The following is a 22,756-nucleotide window of genomic DNA, read 5'->3' as shown; positions in this document are numbered from 1 at the left end:
CTGGACAAGTCACTTAACCCTCATTATCTAGCTCTTGCCACTCTTCTATCTTAGAACTAATACTAAGATAGAAGTTAAAGATTTTTTTTTAAAGATCATGAAAGATGGAAGAGCTAATTATAGATTTGAAAGGGGAGGGGAAATGTCTTGTTTGTTTGGGGAAGAGAGAGGAGAGTATAGACTATAGGTCAATATACATGGCTTCAATTCCTAGCAAAATTCTAGAACATATATCAAAGTGATCTTTAATGAACACCAAGAATAGTAATCACAAAGAGCTAGGTTGAATTCAACAAGAACAGAATATGCCATCATAAGCATGTTGCCTTTCTTGACAGGGTTACTAAACTGGGAGATTAGTAGAGTGCAATAGCGTTTATCTGGATTTTAGCAAAGCCATGGATCAATTTCTCTTGTTATTCTTGTAGAAAATATGGAACTATGTGCCTGGATGGTAGTGCAGTTCATTAGATTCAGAACTGGTTAAATGACTGAACCTAAAGAATAGTCATTAATGATTGATCTCAACTTGGAAGGAAGTGTTCAATGTGTTTAGGGGAAAAAATATTTCATTAACAAAATAAATTATAATCAAGATCCAGCTTTACTACACTTGTAGGAAAGAGAGACCTGAGAATGAAATTCAGTCTTGGACTTCTTTACCCGAGGAGTCAGTTAACACAAAGAGTTTTATACACACAAAAGGAGCAAAATACTTTCAGATAAGACAATTTGCACTTTGCAGAGGGGCCAGGAAGAAGCCATCTTCAAAGGAAAGAAATATCAAAGAGAGTACAATTGTACTTCCTGAAACTATTTCACATTCTTTTTATCAGCAAGAACTTACACAGTTAAGACAAAGAGCCCCTTAGCATTTTGACTTCTTCAGGCCACCTGCTGACTCCCCAAGGAAATACTGATTATCTAATTAAGAATTAACCTTTTTATATATTTATCAAAATGAATGCCTCAGAAATTTGCCCTTAACTTGAAACTATTTGACATTTTTATCTGTAACTTGGATAAAGGCATAGATGGTATAGTTATTGTATATGTAGATGACACAAATGAGGATAACTAATACATTGAATGACAGAATTAGGATTCTACAGGATCTCAAAAAGCAGAACATTAGGTTGAATCTGGTAAGAGGAAATTTTATAGTAATAAATGTAAAATCTCACAAAGGTTCAAAAAATCAACTTCTCAAATATGAAATAAGGGAAGCTATTCTAGGCAGAAGCTTATAGGAAAAAGATTTGTGTGTTTTGGACCATGACATCACTATGAAATTTGCATAGCTTATTGAGCTATCTCATTTGATTCTCACAACAGTCCTTTGAGATAGATACTATCATTTCCATTTTACAGATGGAGGGACTGTGATTTGCCAATAGTTGCATAACAAGTTATCAGAGACGGCATTTGAACCCAAGTCTTCTTCATTCCAAACCCAATATAATATGCATTATGCAGATAACAAATATATGTTTATATGTAATTGTGTATATATGTGTGTATATATATGTATTTGTATGAGAGACAAGTATTTATTGAGTATACATGTATTTGTTGTTTACATGTAATTGAGAAAAAATTAAATGAAAATAAAATAAAAAAATAAAATATATTATGGGCCAGGTATTATGCTTTGTTGGAAATACAATGAAAAGCAAAAATACCCCTGCCTTTAAGAAGGTTAAATTCAAAAGAGGGAGACAATATTAACATACACACAAAATATAAACAGAGTGGATAAAAGGTAATATGAGAGAAGACATAAGCAGCTAGAGGAACTGGAAAAGGAATCCTGTAGAAGGTTAGATTTAAAATGAATTCCTAAGACAGTCAGGAAAACTAAAAGTGGGAGACAAGAGAGGAAAGCGTTTCAGGTATGGGGAGACAGTAAGGGAAAGAGACAGAATCAGAAGATGGACTATCATAGTCAAGTAACTATAAATAGTCCAGTCTACCTGGATCATTGTGCATGGAGGGAAGAAAAGTATAAGAAGACTAGAAAGATGGATAGGAGCCAGGTTTTGAAGAACCTTAAATGCTAAATAGTGCTATAGTAGACAGGGAATCATCTTTAGAGCCATAAAGTCCTGCATTGAGATTCCTCTTATACCATATACTGTTAGTCCCCTAAGCAGAGAAGGTACCTATACTTTAGGAATAGAAGTTTCCTATAGTACCAATGAAATCAAAAGTCCCATCTCTATCCCTATTTACATTTGCATACTAAATATCTCTTTATATTGATTGTTGGTTGTTGTTCAGTCAAGTGTAATTCTTTGTGACCCCATTTGGGATTTTCTTGGCAAAGATACTGAAGTGGTTTGCCATTTCCCTCTCCAGTTTCCTGACACTGAAGATAATACTCAAAAAACAGCCAACAACTCATTGAAGTTCTTCAAACCCACTGTTTTCAAATTCAAAGTTTTTAACTCAGCAAGATTTTATAGGAGAAAACATGATTCAATAGAAAAAGCAGGGCTTGAGTTCTAACCTGAATTCTTTAGTACTTTAGAAACTCAGTCAATCAATCAAATCAACATGCATTTAGATGGTCATTTTATAAGTGTAGGATACTTGAAAAGTAGGGGAAGCCAGCATGGAATGCTATACTATTGTTGGGACAGGGGGCCATGCCAGGACAGCATGAGGACAATGGAATTTGAGGAAAGTCACACTAAAAATTGGAGAGAGGTATAGAAAGAGAAGGAAAGGATGCCAAAGAAATTTTATCAATTTCAAAATTTCTCCTACAGTCAACTCTGTACTGAAGAGAGAGGGAAGGAGGTCTTCCTCCTCTTTTTTCTGCTTCTCTCATATATCATAGTTCCTAGAATTCAAACTAGTACTGAAGTTGAACTTATTTCAACCTCAATTAAAGTCCTACTGTGATATATCACCATAATGATAGTAATTCTGCTGCTTTCTCAAAAGTCATTCTAACAGAATACAAGCTTTGACTGATCCTACCTGGATAGAAAGACTTTGAGTACAAACTCAGATTTTGTTGGTTTTCAAACTATGATTATCACTAAGTTGAAGTAGGCTTCCCACTATACTTTCCCAAGGTGATTCTTTTTTTGGTTTTCACCATCTCTGGAAGACTATCTATTGACTCATAAGAACATCCATGGAAAGAATGTTCAATAGTTTGGCTGCATTACAGTTTAAGTAAATTTGCATGCACTAATTTGAGATCCTGTCATTTTAAAACGTTTTTCACATTTCTACAAAGAAATGAATTCCAAGATCCAAACAACTGAATTGCTTAATAAACATTCAGAATTCAAAAAATTTAAGGACTGACTATACTTGCTTTATTTTCCCATAAAACTTTCTTCAGATTAGTATAACAGAGAAGTATAATCTTAGCTCTTCCCAAACTATATGTTGTTCAGTCATTTTTCAGTCAGTTCTGATTCTTCATGACTCCTTTGGGGGCTTTCTTAAAAGAGATACTGGTGTGGTTTACCATTTCCTTCTCCAGCTCATTTTAGAGATGAGGAAACTGAGGCAAATAAGGTAAAGTGAGTTGCTTTATAACTGAGCAAATTGCTTAATCTCCTTATTAGCCCATAGTTTCTGCATCTATAAAACTAGATTGAACAAAACTATTTCTAAGGGTCCCTCTGATTCTTAACATTATATGATTCACTGTTCATGGGTTTAAATGTCTTTCTTCATTTGTTTCTGGGTGATAGAAAGAAATCTTGATTCATGTTTTAAATGCAAATATTGATAGTTTCCCAACAACTAATAATTAAGAAATAGCTGAAGGATCTGACCTCATAGTTCCTGTTTAACCTTTAAGTGAGTCAGTCTTGAGACATGCTGCAGACTGAGCTCTTTTAAAGTCCACCAGTGAGTACACAACACTGCAGCTCCCATCTCTGTCCCTTCTCACCTTTACCTCTTCAAATCCAGAGTTTCTTTCAGGAGTCAGGACAAGGGCCAATTTCTGAAGACTCCAGCCCCTAGTGCCTCCTTCCATCCTCAATATGCCTTGGATGGCAATTGTATCTACAATATTTTTATTAATATCTATTTTGTTTATTACTTGATGTGGAAGCACCCCTGATTGGATATAAGGTTCTCCAGAAGTTTAGGTGCCATTTTCTGTATTCCCAGTACCTACTACATAAGTTGGTGCTTAATAAATGCTTGCTGGTTCATTGTTTCTAAAGCAAGTCTTGTTCGTGCTTTCCTTTTTAGTTTTACTCAAGGGAACTTGCCTTACATAATGTTTAAAAACATTGCCAATTTGACAATACCATACAGACAGCTTTTCTAAAGTCACCACGTGGGAATACAACTTTGTTATTCATAAGCTATCTTGAAAATACTAGTGCATATTTAAACTTTCATAACTTAAGAAGTATAAATGCTATAAATGTATAAAAACTTCATTTGAAATTTTATTTAAATTCCTTTTACATTTATTTAGTTTTGTGTATTTTGAATAATAATTTTTAATTTAACATGCTTTGGCTCTTTGACATTATGTATTGCTTGTGTTACAGTCTCTGAATAATACTTTCTCAGGCAGGTGGATGGGTAGAGAGGTCTTCTTGTTCAGTCACATCATCTAGCTCCATTAGACTTTTTCTTGTGAAGTCATATCAAAACTGTCATATATGCCCCAAAACAGCCTTCTTTGGATGATCCTAAATCTATCATTTAAAAAAAATAACCCTTACCTTTTTAGTATCAATTCTAACACGGAAGAGTAGCAAGAGCTAAGCAATGGGGTAAAGTGATTTGTCTAGGGTCACACTGCTAGGAAGTATCTGAGGCCAGATTTGAAACCAGATTTTCCCAACTCCAAGTCTGGCACTCTGTCTACCATGTTTCCCAGCTGTCCCTTTAGAGCTCTGATTAAAAATAAAATCCTCTATGTGAGTAAATGGATTTTTAATGCAATCATTTCCATCATTGAGAATAAGCTGATAAAAAGTTTATGCAAAGTTTGAAAGTCTAAGAGAACAAAGTATAGTATGATAGTGGTTACCTTTTCCTTTTAATAAGAAACATATCAGTCTTTTAGTATTTTAAATAATTGGCTTTTCAAATAGTAGGAGTACTTTGTAATGTTTGTAGCAATGATACTTGTAAAGTTATTAAATCTTAATCATAAACTAAGACTTTTGAGATACCCCATGTAAGATGATAGTTGATATAGAAACAGTGGTATGGGGGACTCCTGCTTGAAGAAACTCTTTTGACCAATGCAAGGTAGGACCTTCTCTACAACTTAGTCTTAGGGAATTATCTCGAGCATCAGTTCTTAAACTGCTTGTTCTCAAGACTGTCCAAAGATCTTTTATTTATGTGATATATATATATATCAATACTATCATAATGGAATTTTTAAATCTTAATATTGTCATGAAAAAGAACTTGTCCTCACAGACTTCCTGAAAGTGTCCCTAGACCAGACTTTAGAAACTTCTAGACTAGAACCCTGAGAGGTTATGGGAATAGTACAGAGAGACACAGGGTTTATATATCAGAAGCAGGACACAGATTGAAGTTTTCATGGCTTTGAGGTTGGCTCTCTATCTACGATGCCTCTTGTTATTTATAATACTAATTTTAGTAGCTTGCATTTGTGTAATGCCTAAAGGTTTGCAAAATATTGCACATGCATTATGATCAAATGAGTTAGGTACAGTGATTGCACCTATTTTCCAGAAGAAGAAACTGAGTCACAAGGAGATAATATGATTATACACAGATTACCTCCCACCCCCAAATAGCAGGATATTGACTCATGCTGAGGAATGGCTTTTATATTCACTTGTATATTATATCATTTCTTAGGCTACAAAGGGAGATGTCCAAGCACAGTATTAGTTTTGAGGAATGGAATGATAATAATGATTATTTTGCTATCTGCTCATACAATTTTTGACAGTAAAGACTTGGAAAGATCCTCTAAAATACTTCATTGAACTCTAAAAGCAATTATAAAATTAATAGCTTCTATTCCAAGTCTCAGGATGTGTAAAGGTCCTTTGAAGGAAAGATTTAGGATTTTAGACGAACGTGCTACATGATCCCTCTCTTTGACAAGTTGTCTCATCCCCCCTAGACCCCATCAGGTAGAGCACTTGTACCATAATTTCTAGGTCTTCTCTTGCTTCAGTAGCTTCCTCTTTACATGAAACAATGCCAATAGGTCATGTAGAGGATGTAAACTCCTCTAAATCTTGTTGATACATTTAGCTAATAATTCAAAATCAAATTCAACTAATATTTATTAAGTAGCTATTATATATAGTGCACAGACTAGGTGCATAAAGATGAAAACTGTCCTCAAAGAGCTTATATTTTATGGGAAGGATGAGGATAGAGATTCTGGGGAGGAAAGGTAAGCAAAGGAAAACAGCAATCCATAGATGTGTATAATATCAGATAGGAAGTGATTGGAACAAAGAAAAGACCCAGACCAAGTGCTCTAAAAAAATGTCTTACTTATTTCCTGCTATTACTAGTGACCCATTTGTGTATATGGGTTGTATCTTTTTTAAAGAAAAATTTTAATAGCCCTTACTTTCTCTTGGAATCACTACTATGTATTGGTTCCAAGGCAGAAGAGCAGTAAGGGCTAGGCAATGAGGATTAAGTGACTTGTCCAAGGTCACACAACTGGGAAGTGTCTGAGGCCAGATTTGAATGAAGGTTCTCCCATCTCCAGGTCTGGCTTTCATTCCACTGAGCCACCCAGCTGCCCCTTATATGTTGTATCTTTCTGATTAAATTGAGGTTAATGATCACATTTTATATTCCTTTCAAGCCTATTTACTATCAAGTACAATGTTCCGCATATAGTAATTTAAAGCTTGTTTTACATTCAAACATTTTATAATCCTAAAACTACAAAAGTGTACATTTTCAGTGTTACTACTGCCACAAGGGTGTTGTTGGCTACTTTGCTTGTCAGCTCCATGCTGACGCCATAATACAGTGCCCACTTGCAGAAGGACGTTTGGCTCTAGCAGAAAGGAGTCCTGGACAGGAAGTCAGGAGACCTGGGGTCCAATTACTGGCTCTGACTCTCTAGCTGGAAGATTTGGCAAAGCCCTTCACCCGTCTGTATTACATACAGTGTACTCATCTGGAAAATTGGACTAATAGTAGTCTAACTGCCTCCCTTACTAGGTAGTGGGGGAGAAAAGCCATTGTGAACTTTAAAGCATTATAGAAGTTCATGCCATTGTTATCAAATCCAATTGTCTTATTACTGTGTATATTTCTTCATATCTACAATATAGATATGGTAGGTATATGTACATGTACGTGCTATAATGATCCCTGGTCTTTAAGTCAGAAAACATAAGTCCAAGTCCTGGCTCTTCCATTTACTTTCCATGGCCCATTACAACCTCTCTGATCATAGTTTATTGATTGGTACAATGGGAATAACAACATTTCCCTATCTTGGGTTTCTATAAGGAAAATTAGGTGGTTTGTTATTTGTCAATCATGTCCAACTCTTTGTGATCCCATTTGGAGTTTTCTGAGCCATTTCCTTCTCCATCTTACTTTACAGATGAGAATATTAACGCAAACAAGGTTAAGTAATTTGTCCAGGGTCACACAACTTATAAATGTCTGGGGCCAGATTTAAACTCAGGAAGATGAGTCTTCCTGACTCCAGGTCTGGCACTCTAACTACTGCACCACATGGCTGCTCATGGTTAGATGATAAAAAGCTAGATTTGCATATTAATTTATTGTCACAAATAGCATTTACTCATGTGTACTACCACCACTAAAAAGGTTAATGGATAAACAGCAGCCTTTACCAAAATTGTTTTTCAGGTTGTAACTATTGGTCATATTTTTCCATTCTATCATCCTTTGCTGTTTTCTGTCTCCATCTGTCTAATCTCTTTGTTCAAAAGGAGCTCTGGAGAGAGCACTGAACTCCTCTGAGTGGGCTGTTATGATGTTCCAGCATGCCACAGTTGAGTCTGTTTCAAGATATTCTTAATGTCTACCAACTTGTGGCTGCCCCACTTTAGTTCATATTCCAATAAAATGTCAGTTCCTTGGGGCATGGATTATCTCACTTTTTACATTTGTATCTCCAATGCCACCATAGGGCTTGGCTTTCATTAGAAGCTTTATAAATGTTTTGTTGTGGTGGTTGAGCTCCTACTCTCCACATACGTCCAATCCGGTGGAATTTTGTTGTTACCCAAGTACTGGGAGAGTATCTATGCTCCAGGAGCTCATTGATAGGCATCCCGCCTCATCATTTTTTAAATTCATCCATTTTGTTTTCACATTACATTAATTTCTAATATAGCTTCTCCTAACAACACCACTGCTCCTCAAGCCTTCTCTTATAACAGAGACTAAAAAAAGAAAAAAAAAACAGTTCAGTTCAGCAAAATCATTCAATACATCAGCCTAATCTGACAGCTCATGCAATGTTGCATACGCATAGTTCTCACCTCTCTAGTGAGGGGCAGAAGGAGCATTTTCTCATTTCAGATCCAGACTTATCCCTAATCATTTACTGTTAAGAATTACTTCCAGGTACTGGTGATGAAAATAAACATTGTAGGGACCTTAACTGGGAATAAGAATTCTTAGCATCTTGGCATCCAAATTATCTTTTAGTGTCTAGAAGGGGGAAATGGAATTCTTTTCCTGTCTACCTAAAAGCTGAATGTGTGTTGTCTTGTCACTGGAAAGGGACAGTTAGGAAGGTTTGGGGTTTTGCTTCCTAAGAAAAATTTTTTGAGTGAATACAGTTGAGAGAACAGTTTACACAATGCCCACAATTATGTAAGGGGGGGGGGGGGGGTAGAAGGAAATCAGAACCCTTATCAGGGACTAATCATGATTTTAATGAATTGAAGCATGCTTCCCTCTCCTTAATGCAGATATGGTTGTCTTTGGTGTGGAATAAGGCATACCTTTCCAGAAGTCCCTTTTCAGAAGTTCTTTATTAGGTTTATTTCTTTTTCTTGGTTTTTCTTTGGGGGGTAAGGGTTTGGAAGGGAAGTGTCTAATAAGTTATAGAAGTGGGAACAGTGAAAGGATTGGACATAGAGCTGAATAGAGATCCAGGCTTGAAGCAAAGGCATCCTGGGTTCAAATCCAGCCTCAGACACTTCCTAACTATGTGACCCTGGACAAGTCACTTAACCCCAATTACCTAGCCCGTGCTACTCTTCTGCCTTCCCAATACTTAGTATTCATCCTAAAGGTAAAGGATTTTTTTTAAGTGAAAGAATTTTTAAGTGTAACAGTAAAAAACAATTCTTAAAATTTTTTTTCATTTTATTCCATTAACAAATCCAAACATAAATTCTCTGAGGTTACATGCAATTCTTTTTTTTTAATCCTGTGACCCTCATAGAACTAATAATAAAAACAAAAACAAAAAATAGCCTAAATATAGAGATGATTCCTTTATAAAAATTGATGTTCTGATGAAAGATAAGAAGGTACACTTTCTTCTAGAAAGGTACTCCTTCTTTTGAATAGTAACTTTTAAGTACCTGTTTTCTAATAATATTTGTTAGCACTCTCAAATCTTTCAAAAAAAGCCAAGCCTGCTTGCTGTATCTGCATTCACCTCCAAATATCATATGTCATGCCACCTTATTTGGGACTGTGGAAATTTAACATTAGTCTGTACCCCTTTTGGTACCTCAATACAAACCTTTGGATTTTAAGAGAAAAAAACAATTTCATCTTAAAATTGAAGCTATGAGGTGTTTCTCCACCCACCTACTTGCTGAATGAGAGTGCAGATAAAACTCTTTGTTTATCTCTAAACAAGTTCCATAAGATGATATGGCAGAGAAAAGTGGACAACTGCATTGTGTGGCCATTCTAATGACTTCTGGCATCTGGAAAACCCATTGTGAGATAGGGTGCTCCATTTGGAGAGGCTTGGGACAGGGATCTCTCTCTCTCTCTCTCTCTCTCTCTCACACACACACACACACACACACACACACACACACACACACACACACACACACAAGCTTTTTTCCTTGGGATCCACAGTGATTGGTGAGGTGAGCAGTCAGGGCCAGCTCTTGGAAGGGAAGGTGGCTGACCATTCATGACTGGTGCCTTCTCTCTCTCTCTGACCTGCTTTTTATAATTTAATTATTATAATAATTATAAATTAATATAGTCTCCAGAGGATTTTAATCATAACAGGGCCATCCTCTAACTATAAACAATATGGAAATGGTTTCTATATTTAGACAGATTTATTCTGGCACCCACAGTTGATAACCTTTTGTCATGGACAACTTCAGTGCATGTTACTAAGAGGTTACACAAAAGGGATGAGTCAGGAGATCTTATTCAATTGGGAAAGATCACTGCATTGGTCTCCTCCCCAGTGAATGTACTTAGCATCATACCACAATGTTCCATCAACCAAACTAGTGGATATTTTTCTGGATGTACCCCCAGATAAAGAGGAGCAACTTGTCAGTCAGAAGAAAAGCATTTTCATTTCTGCTATTGTATAGATTTTTATCATCATCTGGATTGTTCCTTATGTTCATTAGCAGTACTAATTTATCAAAATGTGTCTTCAGTGTGGTTCAGTTTAGAATTTATAATAAAAAGAACCCTTTCAGAGAGTTCCAAAGCAACATCTTTGTTATTGATGTATTCATTTTAAGATACAAACTCCAATTAAGTCATAGTTAACCCCCTGCAAATTGTGAGATTCCTAAATAATTATAAATAGCATAAAAGAATAATTGTGATTGATAGTACCTGAAACTTTATACATTAGTTCACCATTTGTTAAAAGGAGAAATTAATGCCCATGTTATGCATTTATTTGAGCTGAGTTTTTTGTTACCATTTAATGTTGACTTCTTTTGTATAATTGTTTGCATTTTGCATATTTTTCTTTTGGCTCTTCTATCTTCATTCAACATCACTTCATACAAATGAATCCTTCACATTCTTTATGATGTCATATTGTACTGTTTTTATATGCCACTTTTTGTTCAGCCATTCCCCAGTCACTAAGCATACAGTTTCTTTTAGCTCTTTGGTATTTCAAATGGTGCCTTTAATGATATTTTGTCGAGATGGGTCTTTACTTGCTATTAATATGTATATAAAACTCATAGTGGGATCCTTGGATCACAAGTTTGAATGAGTACATAATGCTTTGGCAGTCCCTTGAGCTAAATAAATCTCAGCTCCAAGGATCGATGTGGACTGTAGTCAGGTGACATTGAAAGATAGTCTTATTTGGGAACAGTTAAATAGCACAGAGGATAGAGTGACAGGTCTGGAGTCAGGAGGACCTGGGTTCAAATCCAACCTCAGACACTCCTGGATGTATGAACCTGGGAAAGTCACTTACCCGCATTTGCCTAACCCTTGCCCATCTGTCTTAGAGTTGTTACTAACACAGAGAGTAAGAGTTATTAAAAAAAAAAAAGATACTCTTATCCTTATTACAAATCACCAAAATCTTAAGGACCTTCTCTTTCCAATAATGATGGGACTCATGCCTATAAAGGCCTGCTGAGTAGTCTGATGCCTTATTTATAATATCTAGAGGCATTATATTTGCAGAATTATATGATAGATGAAGTTATTTTTCTACTTCTAATAACTAAGCCTGCTTGTATAAGAGCTAATATTGATCTGCACTATATAGCACAGTATGGTATAAAGAATACTGATTTGGAGTCCAAAAGCCTGAGTTTGAATCCCACTTCTGACATTTTCTATCTTGGGGATATTTGACAAGCCATTTACCTTCCTTTGCCTTCTTCCTTCTTATCTGTAAAATAAAGGAATTCTATATCCAGCTCCAAATCCATGATCCTATTAATGAATCAAGTTTATGTAGTTATCAGCATAGTTTTAGGAAGTACACTGTTTTTTTAAGGGTTTTGATTTTTAATGTTTCTGGTAGGTCTTTGTGGAAGCAAACATAGTATCATTATTGACTCGGGCTTAACTTCATTTCATTTGGCAAGACAGAGTTGGTCACTCAATAATTAATCAATCAATTAATCAATATTTATTATGTGCCATCTATATGATTGGCACTCTTCTAAGTGCTGTGGGTACATAAAGAGTCAAAAGATAGTCCCTGTGCTCAGAAAACTCAGTCCAATGAAGGAGACAACATGCAAAAAAATTTATAGGCAAACTATTTAATCTAACTAGGAAATAATTAACAGAGGGAAGGCACTAAAATTAAGACGAGTTGTAAAAGGTTCTTGTAGAAGATGGGATTTTAGTTGACAATTAAAGAAAGTCAAGGAAGCAAGACAAATATGGCAAAAATGAAGCATTGCCATGTTTATATATATATATTTTAAGCCATCATAAATATATGGTCACTGAAAATTCCTTCCTTTACCCCATGTGTTCTACTGAGGTGTACCTTCTTTTCTCTCTTCATAATTTCTTAACAAAAATATTTATTGAGTACACATTATTTGTAAGGTAGCTTTCTTCATTTAGTAGAAGTCACAATAAGACACAGTCTCTGCTTGCTAGAAATTAATAAACAAATTGCAGAGGCAAAATTTTTGTTTGAAAAGATAACTAACAATACAGAACCATATGAGAAATTCTAAATGAATAAATTGATCCTAGATTTAGAGCTGGAAGGGATGTGAATGGCTATATAGTCCAAACCCCTCATCTTACAAATGAGACCTAAATAGCTTGTCACTTAGCCAAGGGCACACAATAAGAAGTAAGAGTCAGAGATGGCACCCTAGGAATTCAGAGAGGTCCCTGTGAACTTATTCATCATGGGGGTGGGGGTGGGGGGCTTTTGTTGTTCTTTCTGTAATATGCCTATTCCTTTTTTCCTTTCTTTAAATTTTAATTTGTAATTTCATTACAAAAAACTAACTCATGAAGTTATTGAACTAGATGGAAGACAGGATGATTTGCATGTATGATTTTTAATGAGAATTCACAGATTTACCAATTGAAGTAGACTCCTGGCAAACAATTACTATACCAAGATCTAGTCCAGAGCATCCTAAATCATCTCTCTTAAAATATTTTCAAGTCAATGTGTGCATAAAATGGTGGGGGAAGATAATTCCTTATAGAAAATAGGAAGGGACAAGGCACAATAATTCAAGTACAGGATTGGTCTGGTTTTATAAGCTTGATTTTTTTTTTTGCCTTGTTCAAATTGGTTCATCTTTCAGGGCAGGCTCTGATGAAGAATTTTTCGGAATCTCAGAGCTTAAGATGCATCATCTCATTCACTAGTCCTCATAAAATTTCTGTGAAATGAGTAGGGATCATATAGTCTTGTTTTGTAAGCTAAATAAGTAAATGAATACATGAATGAATGAACAGCTGAATCCTAGGAAGCCTAAATGATTTGTCCAAGTGGCAGAGCCAGACCGGGAACTAAATAACTGTTTCAGACTCAAGGCTGGACTAATGATTTACCGATTAGACCAAGTAATTCCCAGGCCTGGTTTTGTGACACCATTGCCCCTCCCCTTCCACCCTAACTCCTCTTTTCTTTCTACCAAGAAATCTCCAATTGTCTCAAGTACAAAATTTTCGAATATCCAAAACAAAATCGATTCCAACTTTAAAAAATAATAAATATATTATATCAATATGCTGTGTATTTCTATATTCTTATTTCTTTATCATTGCATATTATATAAAAATACACAAAATAAATTGTATATTTTATATGTATTTATATGTATATGTATTATATATGTATAAAAATATACAAAATAAATAAAATCCACTATCTTTTTCTTTCCCCAATGAAAGAATGGTGCCCCAGAATCAGACAAATGACCACTGGTGATCCCAACCAAACAACACTTCAGCAGTGCTCCATTGAGTGATTAGCACCATTGAAAGCAGAAAAAGACCCAAATCTCAGGCTCAGGTGCAAGTCTCCCTAGCTAGCTGATGGAAAGGTCACCACAGGGCATTTTCATTACAATCAGTTTCCCCAACTTCTGGGGCAGCTCCTTCCTTTCTCCATTAGAAAGTCCAGCTGGCATGCCTCTCGCAGAGCCCAGTGAGGGTGGGAGCTGCTTTCTCTGCTGCTGGTTTGCTTACAAAGCGCCGGGGGCCAGCCCTCGCCTCTTGTGGCCTGCCCTTTTGTTGATGAGGAGCCTCAGGAAGGCCCACTTTCTGCAGCCTGAGACCTCGCTAAGTGCCTATTCAGCTCTCCGAGGAGGGGGGAGGCTCGTCTCCAGCCGCCATGGAGCCCATTTAAAACAGGCGCCAGTTCCCAGAGCCAGGAAATCGCTGAGCTGTAATTCTTCCCCTCCGTCCCTTCCGTGGCGCCCCCCCACCCACCACCATCTTGCTTTTCTATAGTGACCCTGCCCATCATGGAGTTCCCTCAGACAATGAGGAGCAGACCCCTCGTTGGTGCTATCACAAGTGCCTAAAGTTGTCTGTATTGAAAATATTTATAATGAAAGCTGGGCTCCCGTGAGTCCCGGTAAAGCAGCCAGAAATCCTGCTCTTTTATGCCAGCCTTCTGTGGAGTCCTGAACAATGAGACCCTGGTGACGCTCTTGAGAAAAGGGTGCCCACTTGTGAGCAAAATTCAAGTCAGTGGCTTTGATGTACCCAGAGGTCGACCCCCGCCTTTGCAAACCGAGTCTGAGAGCCTGAATTTTGTGCCCGCGTTTGGGAAGCGGAGGTGGAAGCGGAGGCGGAGGACCACTGACCAGTTTGGATTTTTCTTCTTCTGGAATATTTTAAACTCACTTTCCCGGTATTCTCAGAGTTTCTATTCTCCAAGTAAGGGGCCAACGTCATTGAGTTCATGGTATTTTTATATCACTTTTCACATCCCAGTAATCACTTCTTTTGTCATCCAGGAGGGTGATTTGGCAACGAAGACCAACATCCCTTTTAAAGCCATTTCATATTGGGCATACATAAAACCGAATCCACATTCCTTTCCTCCCCTTGGAGCCCCTCTCCCTGATGAAAAGGGAGCTTAGGAACAGTATCATAGGATCATTGATTGATACCTCTTGGGTTTTTTCTAGCAAGAGGGCAGGGGTCAGTGGATTTGTATGAGGAAGACATTTTGTTATCGTCAAAGTCTTTCATACATGCTGGCTTTGTCACCCTGGATCAGTGTGTTCACTTCTCATTTCTTCAGACAGTTTTCTAAGAGTATAAATTGCAGAAAAGATATCAACCTACCCTGGATAGAATATCCCCATCCAAGAGTTCCTTGTATCAGTGAAATCAATACTTTTATTTTCATAATATGTCAAATCTAATACCATCAGCTAGATGGGTGGTCTCCAAAGATTCCCTAGAGGAATTTTATTAAAATAGATTGTCTCTTGTGTACCTTAGAAAACTTGCTTTGGTGCCAAACTCTTCCTCCAACATACTTTCTGTGTCTCAGGGCAAGGCACTATCTTCTTGGGGCCCCAAGAAACTCTTAAAAATAAATTTCGGAGAAGTTGCCCATTGCGCTGATGGAGCAAATTGCAATACTTCAAGTTTCTTACTAAAAAACAATTCTACCACTTTCTATATTCACAAACTTTTCAAAGACCTAAAGTTCCTTACTAAAAAATAAGCAAGTTTTCTGAGAAAGAAAAATGAAGTTGTTTTTTTTTTTTAAGCTCATATATTTCCAACCAGGATTTTACAAACTAGTATTTACCTCTTGCTGACCCATTTCTCTTGGAAGCCAACAAGAAAAGGCAGGTTCCCTTGTTAAACTGCCATCAGGATTAGAGATAAAAGTAAAAAGTTCACTACTATTGCTAACATTTGCTTCTGGAGTCCCCTGGGCCCCATCTAGCTTTATTTTTTAAGTTAAAAAAATTAAATGTGTTTCTGCATTGTAACACCAAAAAACCTTTCAGTGAAAGAAAAAACTACTCTTTTTCAGGGTTTTTGTCCATGTAGGTTTTCAGGCAGCACTTTTCTAAGAGGAGAGAAATAAAAATGATCAGGCCCCTGGAAAAAGTAGAAGGAGAGGAAGAAAGGAATCTTTCTGGTTTTGTATATCCCTTATGAATGTCACCAAATGTCATTTTACCTTGCCTGAGCAAGCCAATTTCTCTGACCTTATGTTTACTTTCTCCATGATTTTTCCTTAAAATGCTAACTATCAGAAGTTACTAGAACACACACACACACACACACACACACACACACACACACACACACACACTCGCGCGCTACTCAGGGTTATCCCAAAAGTAGAACTTTTAATAGCTTGAAAACTAGACTGTGACTTTGGGGACATTATATTATAAAAGGAAGGCTGCTGATAATACTGAGGGACTTTTTCTTTCTTAAAATTGATATAATGGGTAACTGGAATAAGTAGGCTACAGATTATATAGATAGGGGATTACTTTAAGTTCCAAATAAAGTGGGTGGCTACAATATTATGTAAATAGTTTCTTTTTGTAAAAAATGTTGATTTTTTTTCCTCATTCTGTTTCCATCTCTATTGCATCTTCTTCCTTTCCACTTAAAAATAAGATTTCTCTACTCTTTAGGCTTCTGCCCTTTGTAGTTTATACAAACTTGAGTAAAAGTCTAAAAGTGGTTGTTTGTGTTATTCATCATATATTAATGATGCTTGAAGTCTTTTGTAAAATATTCTCAAGGAAGGAATGGGGGAGAGCACTTCCCAGTGGAAGACTCACTTTACCTACTCATATCTTTAATATTACTTTTGACCTGGACACCAAGAGAGTTAAGTGGCTGTGCTCATGGTCAAAACAGCTAGTACATGTAAGTTAAGACTTGAAGCCCAAGCCTTCCTGACTTCATGGCCAAACTTCTAGTCACTCAGTCAATCTTCCCTTTCATTCTGATCCCAAAGAATCTATGACTTGAGTGCAAAAGATTGTTCCATACACAACACAGATTAAGACCTACTCACCATATTCATAATCAAAGTAAAAACCATCTGACTTCCAGAGTTTCAAGAAAAAAATGTGTCCTTCCCTTTCTGCTTTCTTATTCTTCATCCATTTAAATGAGAAGGACCAGAGAGAAAACAGGGAGTGGATAAAAGAATAAAAACTTCTGCCTAATAATACATGGAAAAAAACTATTTGAGAAAATGTTTCAAGGAAAAGAGGTCTGTTATGATATATACTACATTACCTAAGAGAGAACAGCATTGACAGCATTCATTATTAAAACAGCATAACATGCAGGCAGATGGAAGTACTGAGCAGAAATCTAATTATGTCCTTTTTTTTCCCCTTTCCATTGGATTTGCTTACAGATGATCATTCCAGGATACTTTTGAAATCTGAAAATAGCCACGACAATTCTGACTACATCAATGCAAGTCCCATTGTAAGTATGTAAATCGATCATAAGTCAACTCTTGGCCTTTCTTCACATCGCATTAATAGAGCCAGAACATCAGTTTTGTTTTAGTTTGGAAAAATAGCCACAGCTGTTTTTCCAGGACAGGATAAGTCAAAAAAAGAATCCTGACCTTCTGTAGAAGTTCTGCTCAGATCCCATTAATGGGCAGGAATTTCTAGCTTGCTTAAAGTAGATTCAAGATTTAGACAATAAACTTATTGGGCAATGAAATCAGTGAATGGTGAAATATCAGGAAACTATTAAAAGAACCTGTGGGGGAAGGAGTCTCCATTATTGTATGTGTCTTTTTCTAAACTGCCTGTCCTCTTTTCCTGTGGTAGAAAGGAAAGGAAAATGTCTCAGAATGCAAAACTATCATTTTTTTAAATGGTCAATGACTCCATAAAAGATTTAGAATTATGGATTAATTTCATTTAGGCTTTTCCAGGAAGGGAAGATTTTCTTTTTAAAAAAAGAGACTGTTTCCTGATTCTGCCCTTATTAGAGGAATCTAGTCTTACAATTGTAGCAAGGATTTCAAATACTGTCTATTTTGGGGGGGAAGAAATTGACATGGCAATTTCTTATAAACCACTTGGCCCAAGACCCCAGTAAATAGTAAATATTTCTGTCTTCCAGAAATGCCTTACCCACCCACTTCTAATGTGGGCACCATTCTGCCATTCTGTTGATTATTTTGTTTTTCTCTGTGGACTGTGGTTTACCAGATAAGGTTGAAAAAGGGGCTATCTGACCAATCTTAACTCAGCAGAATGGGGGGAAAATTGGAAGGAGGAAGGAAAAAGGTGAAAAGTCAGGCTTCAAGGGGTAACTCAGGCAGATTTTTCAAAACTGAATGTGATGAATATGATTGCAGATGGAAAAGAAGATAAGCTGTTATCTATAAGTAAAGAACTGCCAGAAGATAGGTTTTTAAAAGGGTGTACTTAGTGGCATTTTAAACTGAAGGCCTGAGCTGTGGGAATGTGTTATCTATGTGTCAAGGTAGGGGAAATTTTGCTTACTGTGTTTTCAAGCCCCCCTTAAAGGATTTTCTTTAAATTTGGTGTCTGTGGGAAGCAAGGTGACAGGAACCTTTCTGAAGATTACAAAGTTATGATGGATCAGATGCTTGCCTCTTTAGATCATAGTGAGAAGAAAGTACTTGGTTGAGATCCTAAGTAGAAAGCATGAAGAAGTAACAGAAAGTTTATATACTTGCCTGGCAAAATTCACTTACCCAGTCTTAGAATCAAAACAATACTGCTTTGTTTTTATGGAGCAGCCTTTTAGATCAGAGCCAGAAACAGTTTGTAAGGGACAACTTAGAGTTTTGCCTATTTTAATCAAGTAAGCCCTATCACATGATTCATTTTCATTTTTCACATGATTCCCCTCAGAACTGGGGGAAGAAGGGAGCCCCTCTGGTCCCCAGAAATCTGGACCTGTGAAATTAACTAGTTGTTTGACCTAAGACAAGTGGCAGTTTGGCAAGATCTACAGACTCCTTATCAGAGTAATATATTTAAATGCATAACATAAAATATATAAATTTACAAAGGAAAGCACCTATAGTTCTCCCTTCTATATCATGGGGATTAGAGGAGCAGCACCCATGCAAATATGGAAAATCCATGTAAAATTTTTTAGCTCTCCCTTTATACAAGAAAAGTCTGAATTTTTTTCCTTTAAATCTTACAATACCTTATTGTAAATTTTGGGTCAAGTATGCATTTCTGAGATTCTAAACTTTTTTCTGTGTTGTCTGCTTGTTTCCACATGTCATCTATAGCTTCTGCAAAACTCCCCCAAAATTTCCATTTAATTTCTCATGCCAACCTGCAAGATATGGAACCCATGATGGGGGGAAGTTGCAATGTGTTAGGGATAACTATATATTAATATAGTTAAGGGATAACTATATATTTATATATATTTATATATATTTTGGGGGGAAACTAAATAGCACTGTGGTTAGACTGCATGACCCAGAGTCAGGAGGACCTGGGTTCATGTTTGACCTCAGACACTTCCTAGCTGTGTCATTTAACCACAATTGCCTAACTCTTACTACTCTTCCATTTTAGAACTGATACTAAGACAGATAATAAAACTTTTTTAAAAATTATATATATATATATTTATGTATAAAAATAATATATATAACTATATATTAGTATAGTTATACAAAAAATTCTAAGGTATCATGCATTTTGTTAAGAATGCCTGGCTGCTGAGGTCTCTTCCTGTTCTAAATCTATATTTGGGGTGGAGGTGGGGGAACCAATTACCATTGTAAAAACCCCATTGTGGAAGAGAAGTTACTGATTGGTAATGAATATTCTTGAAGAGTAACCTGGGATGCTAAAAGAACAAGAGATGCCCATGATCCCTTAGCTAGTATATGTTAGAGGTCTGACCTCAATCAGGCTTCTATCCCTTGGCATAGATCCTACAATGGTTTGCCATTTCCTTCTCCAACTCATTTGACAGGTGAGGAAACTGAGGCTAGCAGTATGAAGTGATTTGCCCAGGGTCACACAACTAATAAGTGTCAGATACTAGATTTGAACTCAGGAAGATGAGTCTTCTTGATTCCAAACCTAGTGATCTATCCACCTGACTGCTCATAAATGATTCCTATGTGCTAGAGATTAAATCCTATTCCTTGGTTCAGAACAGGCACATAGAAAAAAAAAAAACCCGCCTATATGGTAAAGCCACATGATTAGCTCTTTAGCCCCCCCAATAGCACCTTCACCACCATCATGGTTAAAAATGGACTTTATACTATTGAGCCTACATGTGGGTTTAATTAATCAAACCAGACAAGAAGAGAATGAGTGGCAATAATAATAGTAACAGTAATAATAACTGTATAAATTGTTTATAATAATCTACAGGTCTTATTTAAAGGACTTCATCTGTACCTTGATTCTCACCTAATTAATATGTAAATTTAAAAAGAAAAAAAGTTGACCTAATAGTTGAAAAGTTGATCAGAGATTTTGTCAAAATTACTTCAGCTACTGAATATATTCCACCATGACCTCAGTCATAGCCCAGATCATTTTAAAAAGAAAGGAGAGAAATTAGTTGGATAGTTTTGATTTCTTTGCTCCTGGAAAAAAAAATAATCAGGTTTAGTTTCATTTATAGTTTCAATATTGCCATTTTGGGGACACTTAATTGGTTTTTCTCATTTACTGCAATGGAATATGATTAGGATTTTTTAAAGTTATTTGTGGCTTAAAAATATAGCTCATATGTTTACTGCTCCATCTTCTTATTTTAATAACCACAGTAATGATCAGAATTTCCATGTGGTATTTTGGTTATTAGGCCTAGTAAAATTGGATTATACAAGGATATATTTTTTTCATTGTGTCAGCAAGGTGAGTGTTAATAACACGACCAGGATTGTCTGAATTGAAAGAAAAGAGCAGTTTTCTCCCCACCCACCCACCCCCCTCGGAGCCCAAGACATCTCAAGAGGATAAAGTAAAAAAAAAAAGCAATTATTTTCAAATTTAGATAGAATTGAGTTACATCATTGTATTTGTGACTAAGCTATCTCCATATTATAGAGCCAGGGGCTCAGCTTCCAGATGTTTGAGCTGCTCCAGCCCTCCCTTCCATCTAAATAACAATGATATTTGCCAAAGGGAGGCAGCCACCCACATATATCCATATAGGCTCACAGATATGTTTGTGTTTGGTTTGCATGCCTATTCTTGCCTGTACTATCTAGTCTCAATTTTGTTAAAATCAAAAACTGATCTGTTAGTCCCTAGGCCAAAGACTGTTGGGAGCACAGACAATTCCATAGGATGATTTCATGAATTTTTAAAAATTTCATATGATAAGCAAACGTACTAGATGCCTTTTAAATTCTGGGTTGTAAGAATGAGCCAGAGGATACCAACTTTCCCTCCTCTCTCAGAAATCACTGAAAGTACAATGATAATAACTCTGCTACCAGCAGTTGAATGAAAGGCTTGCAATTATAGCACAAGGAGACCCTGACTGTGCAGAATAAAACTAAGATAATTACATCTGTCATATTTGTACTTAGTCCTCATTAAATTTCAGGGAAATCATCCAGTAGTAAATAATGTGCAATCTTTGCTTTTAAATCAGAGGTCATGAAAGTAAATGGGAATTCTGTTTCCCCTCATAGGGTGTCTGAGAGAGAAACCCATCAACTACATTTAAAAACTCAGCTTGCTTATTATTGAAGACACCAGACTGAGGAATGTCATTAATATGACAGTTTGTTCCAACACAGCATACAAATTTTTTTTAATCTAGAACAATTCTGAAATTTTAATGACATTTGAAAATGGAATTACTTCTTTATTTTCTCATTTATTTGGAGAAAATTTGTTTAAAATTTTCAATTTCAAAGTCATTTAACACATTCAAATCAAGACCAGTTTTCGTTAACATAGAGACAAAAGTGATTTCTGAGACCTTCTTGAGGTTCTCCTAGATTTGTGTTTCAGTAAAAGAGTGTTGTTCTTTCATAAGAATTGTTGTATACATACATATGAAAAAGAAATAATAGCACTCTGCAAACAACTAAGTGCTATAAAAATGTCAGCTATTGTTATTATTGCCATATTCAACTATATACGTGAGTGCTAGATGAAGATGACTTAAAATCCATTCTTATTTTCTTAATATACTTTTAAGAAATGGTTGTCCCTTCTGTGCCTTAAATAACAGTAAAAGCATATTGCTAGGAAGTTGAAATCAAAGTGTAAGAAGGAAGGGTGCCTATAGAAAAATGAGAATTTGTTTTCCCACCATGTATACAATTTTACAATAGGTAGGATCATCCTAAAATGACCCATTTTACTTTTATCTTTTTTTGTTGCTGTTTGGTTGCTTTAAGTTGTATCTGACTCTTCGTGGCTCTACTTGGGGTTTTCTGGGCAAATATACTGGCTGGAGTTGCTTGCCATTTCCTTCTCGAGGAAACTGAGGCAAATAGGGTTAAATGACCCAGCTAGTAAGTGTCAGAGGCCAAATTTGAACTCATGAAGATGAGTTTTCCAGGGTCAGTGCTCTATCACTGCGCCACCTAGCTGCCCCTCACTTTTATCTAAGCTATACGAAATAGAAGCTGGTCATTTAGTGTCTACTTGTTTGAAGTCAGAATTGAAGAATATCGCTTATTTGTCTTCTCATTTAACATCAGTATAAAGCTCTTCCTTCAATCAGAAAGTATTCTCAGATGGTTCAAAGCTTTGGAATACACAGAAAATGGATAAAGGAGATGCAACAGTGTTGAGAAAATTGTTTCCAAGTCCTCTTCTTAGAGATGATAGTTTCTTGGGGAAACTAAATAGCACTGTGGTTAGACTGCCAGACCAAGAGTCAGGAGGATCTG

The 22,756-nt window shown here is 36.3% G+C and overlaps 1 protein-coding gene across 3 annotated transcripts in view; it reads left to right on the top strand.

Moving 5' to 3' along the window:
* Nucleotides 1-22,756, top strand: part of PTPRN2 (protein tyrosine phosphatase receptor type N2) — a 1,540,336-nt gene that overhangs the window by 1,447,909 nt on the left and 69,671 nt on the right. For all 3 annotated transcript variants that reach the window (XM_007504686.3, XM_056800889.1, XM_056800890.1), the window contains one exon: nucleotides 17,273-17,346. In XM_007504686.3, the coding sequence (XP_007504748.1) occupies nucleotides 17,273-17,346 (74 nt within the window). The remainder of the gene's footprint in view (nucleotides 1-17,272; nucleotides 17,347-22,756) is intronic.

The sequence above is a fragment of the Monodelphis domestica genome, chromosome 5 (genome assembly GCF_027887165.1).
Source record: "Monodelphis domestica isolate mMonDom1 chromosome 5, mMonDom1.pri, whole genome shotgun sequence".
Taxonomy (NCBI): Eukaryota; Metazoa; Chordata; class Mammalia; order Didelphimorphia; family Didelphidae; genus Monodelphis; species Monodelphis domestica.
The sequence above is the reverse complement of the archived record's forward strand: the minus strand, read 5'-3'. Positions and strand labels throughout refer to the sequence as shown.